Source organism: Sinocyclocheilus anshuiensis, unplaced genomic scaffold (genome assembly GCF_001515605.1).
Source record: "Sinocyclocheilus anshuiensis isolate Anshui unplaced genomic scaffold, SAMN03320099.WGS_v1.1 scaffold1241, whole genome shotgun sequence".
NCBI lineage: Eukaryota > Metazoa > Chordata > Actinopteri > Cypriniformes > Cyprinidae > Sinocyclocheilus > Sinocyclocheilus anshuiensis.
The window spans coordinates 411,954-416,176 of NW_015549644.1; the positions used below are offsets into that span (position 1 = coordinate 411,954).

The window sequence follows — 4,223 nt, forward strand, 5'->3', positions numbered from 1 at the left end:
TGTTCTGTTCTGATGGCCATGGAAATGTTGTGGTTAAACCTAACGCCCCAACAGAAAACAGACAAATTTTAATAATATTCATTAAATATTCAAACTATGAATACCTGCATGGCAACCGGAAAATCGTTCTGGGCCTCTGGAGGGAAAAACACATCGACTGCTTTCTTTGGAAATGGTTGATTACCTGACGGAGGTGTTCCAACCTCAATAATGTGCAACTAGTGTGGAAAAAAATACATGAGCGACATTAAATTTACACTTGTTTAGATGCAAAGGCATAATTACGGACGTTCGTTTCAAAAGAATAAGGAATAAAGAATAAAGGACCTTTCCTCCAGCTTGTCCTCGAACAGCAAAGCAGAAAAGTGTGGATTCCTCAGCATTTCCCTCCATTTTAAACTGAGCAAATCCAGCAGCATGGCCTTCGATCGGCTGCGACACCTTTCTGTCCACCGAGTAAAGTTGCATTGCGCCCACAACACGGTTTTGCTTACAGGAAAAGGTTTAAAAATGGCATTTCAGCAGGAAAACGACAATCACTGTGACATGCAGGTTAATGAGAATGGTTAAGGCAAGTTAAATCCACAATTATACAAAATCAAATTGTTATTTGTACCTGTGCAGAAATTCCAATCAGAAGCAGCCATTTCTGTTTGGCGTCAGTGCGGTAATTAATAATTTGACAGCCTGCTAAACTAGAATGTCGGTCAAAGACTTTGATGGGCTGTGAGTCTCCTTCCATACTCCAGTGATAGACCGCATTGTCTGTCACAAGTGCTACGGTATTGAGAGAGATCCACTTCCAAAATGTAACGTCCTCGGTCATGGTGTGGGCCTTCATCTTGCTCTTCATTTCAATGTTGAAAATCTGAAGGGTTTTTGCCGCTGAAATTCAGGAACAGGGGTCATTTGAAAAAAGACTGCGACAATTTTTTTTGGCTAGTTCATGAATGGTGTTATTTAAATTAGTTAACATACAGACATTAAGCGTAATGCTAACAACATGTGTATGTTAAATCGTAAGTGTAAAGTAACAAAGATATGGACAACATGACAAAGCAGTTACAATGCAAAAGGAACAGCTACAGGACAAACACTGCAAACATTTACAAACATCAAGCTGAGTTTTGATCTGCAATTAGAAGGACAATTTTTAGTGATTTTTAGTTCTAAATCTAGTAAGCTTATCAATTATTAATTAGTAAAGAACTCATGTGTCTATACTCTGCAGATTGTTTCATGTAAAAAAAAAAAATGTCAAAGCCATGTTATTCTTGTCTGCAATCACATGAACCACCTTACCTCAGGTATGCGAGAATACAATTTTTCTCGCCTAAAATGTGGACTGCAATTGGCTAAATCTGCAAATATGTATTGTACTTTTTATCAAAATAGTGTCCCCAAAATGCATTAGGACACTTAAAGCATGAATGTCACTGCAATAAAAATAAAATAACAGCATTTATTTTAAAGGAAGTTAGCAGAAGCACACTTTTTAATCAAAGCAAATCATTTAAATAAAATGAAGACAAAGTATTTGGACACTTTCTGGTGGTCAGTTGTCTGTAGAAATTGTGGAGAGTAGACTTCAAACAGCCAATAAAAATCTAATTAATTCTGAGAAAGGTTGAAGTATGATTTGTTTGCAGATGCTTTTGTTTGCACTTGATTTGATATTTTGCAATGGCAGTTAGACCTTTAAAGTGTCCAAATATTTTAGGGGTCACTGTATATTTTATTTAATTTCTGTGAACCACTATTTGTAATTTATTTAACATAAAAAAACAAAAGCATCTGGCCTTGTACATTACAATGTCATGAGGGGGAAAACACCATAAATTCTGAATATTACTAAGAAATGCATTTATTATATAAACACTCAAGGCTTAAATTTCTTAAGTTTCAGTATGAATACACGATCATTCAAAAGTTTGGGGTTTAATTGGTCAAAAAAAATAAAAAAGTAAAAACAGTAAAACTGAAATATTGCCACAATTTAAAAGAGCTGTTTTCTATTTGAAGATTCAAGATTCAAGAATCAAAAACTTTATTGTCCATCAAACAGTGATAGAAATTTGTCTTAGGTAAAAGGCTCACATATACACAATACAAAATCACACACAACAAACAAAACACAATTGGTCTAAAGAAGACACCATTGAGAATAAATAAATAAATAAACAGAGACTAAAATACAATTTACTAATACAACTATTGAGCCTTATTTAAAATAGAAATTGCAGTAGGAATAAAACAAATAATGTAAGTAAATCTATTTTAAAATGTAATTTAGTCCTGCGATGCGAAGCTGAATTTTCAGCATCATTACTCCAGTCTTCAGTGTCACATGATCTTCAGAAATCATTCTAATCAGCTGATTTGCTGCTCAAGAAACATTTCTTATTATCAATGTTAAAAATTGTTCAAATTGTTTTTTTTTTCAATTGTTTAAAAAAGTTCAAAGGAAGAGCATTTATTTAAAATAGAAAACTTTTGTAAAACTGTAAACGTTTCTACTGTCATTTTTTGCTCAATTTAATGTATCCTTGCTAAATTAAAGTATTGATGTCTTTCTTTAAAAAATCTTACTAACCCCAAACTTCTGAATACTCAAGATTTTAAAAATCATTATAATCATATACAAAACAGAACTGCAACTATAAGACAATCTTACAACATTCAGTATTTATCTCAGTATTTTCAAGGTCATAATCCACTCTTCACTCTTACAGCTGACTCGCGGAGTGAAGTATATCTAGAAAGTTGCCTTGCAAATCTATCAGTTTACAGACATATTCATCCTTTGCATTGCATTAACAGTAATCTGCCAAGTGCCAAAACAAAAATAAATACATAAAGCGCTGAATATTGCTTCAACAAACAACAACAAAATGTATTTAATTTTACACTAAACAAGGAAAAACAGGCTGTTGCCATGTTACATGCATGTTACACAATCCCAACCCCCTCCTTACATGGCTAACCTATCATTCAACAAAGGCATTCAGATTGACCCCACATTTCACAATTCAAAATCCCACAACTCAGGATAGATGAAATTCAACTCACCGTCTGCAAACATAAGAAAGCAGTAAGAAACAAAAAAATAAAAAAAGAACAAAAACAAGCAAGAACAGACAAAGCATTTATGACGGCAAGACATTTCCAATGAGCATTTTAAAAGCTATTCTTAACCAAAATGTTACAGCAAAAAGCTTTAATACGTAACGAGACAGAGATGGCTGAGAATATGAACATAAACTTGTTGGAATTATGGAGGTTATTTTAAAATAATTGTCATTTGACATTACAAAAGTCATACACTATGTTACAGTAAACTGTCTCGATGAGAAATATAGTCAGCCAAAGATACTGTAGTCATGTTATACATTGAGGGGGTGGGAGGGGGTTGCAGGAACACACAACCTCATGGAAATTTCTATATTCATGCCAAAATTATCATTACATTTTAAAAATCCATGCCTTAATGTGTCCCCCCCCACACTTTTCAAATGGCTTCAGTGCCCGTGTCTTACCTTTAAGAGCAATGACTTTGCTGGCTGGGTTCATGATGGCACTGTCTGCAGAGATGGGCCTGCGGATGGGTGTATTTGGATCGCTCATGTCGATGATCACCACCTGGGCCTGTTCGCCCACCTTCTCCCGGATGCAGATGAACTTATCCGACTCCATCGTGAGGGTGCTAAACCCAATGTTTGCTGGGTTTATGCCCAGGTTTTGGAGCTGTAAGAGGTGGATAGGCATTATTTACCATTGTTAGATACAGTACTAGTATTTTTTAGTATTCACGTGATTTATTTTTGGCATCAAAATGCTGTCTAGCTAGACTTTATTTTTTTAATACACTGCCTAGAGGTCATAAATGTGTCTGCTGCGAGTCTATTTCAATGATCATGGGACGTTTTGAGATAAAAAATAGGGATCTATGGGCACAATCTCACAAGCCCCATCATCCTCCCCCACTGTGATGCACCTGCGCAATGACAATACACTGTAATGACTCAAGTCAGGCCAGTTCATTACATTAAAGGGTTAGTTCACCCAAAAATGAAAATTAGCTTGTGTTTTACTAACCCCCGAGGCATCCTAGGTGTATATGATTTTCTTCTTTCAGACGAATCCAGTCGGAGTTATATTAAAAATTGTCCTGGCTATTCCGAGCTCTATCATTGCAGTCAGCGGGTGTTGCAGTTGAACAGTCC

The 4,223-nt window shown here is 35.4% G+C and overlaps 1 protein-coding gene across 4 annotated transcripts in view; it reads right to left on the reverse strand.

Moving 5' to 3' along the window:
* LOC107659923 (clathrin heavy chain 1) overlaps nucleotides 1–4,223 on the reverse strand; it is a 30,228-nt gene that overhangs the window by 22,951 nt on the left and 3,054 nt on the right. For 2 of the 4 annotated variants that reach the window (XM_016449032.1, XM_016449030.1), the window contains exons 2-6: nucleotides 3,537–3,744; nucleotides 3,070–3,072; nucleotides 617–885; nucleotides 328–489; nucleotides 105–218 (exon numbers count right to left, since the gene is read on the reverse strand). In XM_016449032.1, coding sequence (XP_016304518.1) covers nucleotides 105–218; nucleotides 328–489; nucleotides 617–885; nucleotides 3,070–3,072; nucleotides 3,537–3,744 — 756 coding nt within the window. The remainder of the gene's footprint in view (nucleotides 1–104; nucleotides 219–327; nucleotides 490–616; nucleotides 886–3,069; nucleotides 3,073–3,536; nucleotides 3,745–4,223) is intronic. The other 2 variants (XM_016449031.1, XM_016449033.1) reach the window with 1 other exon arrangement.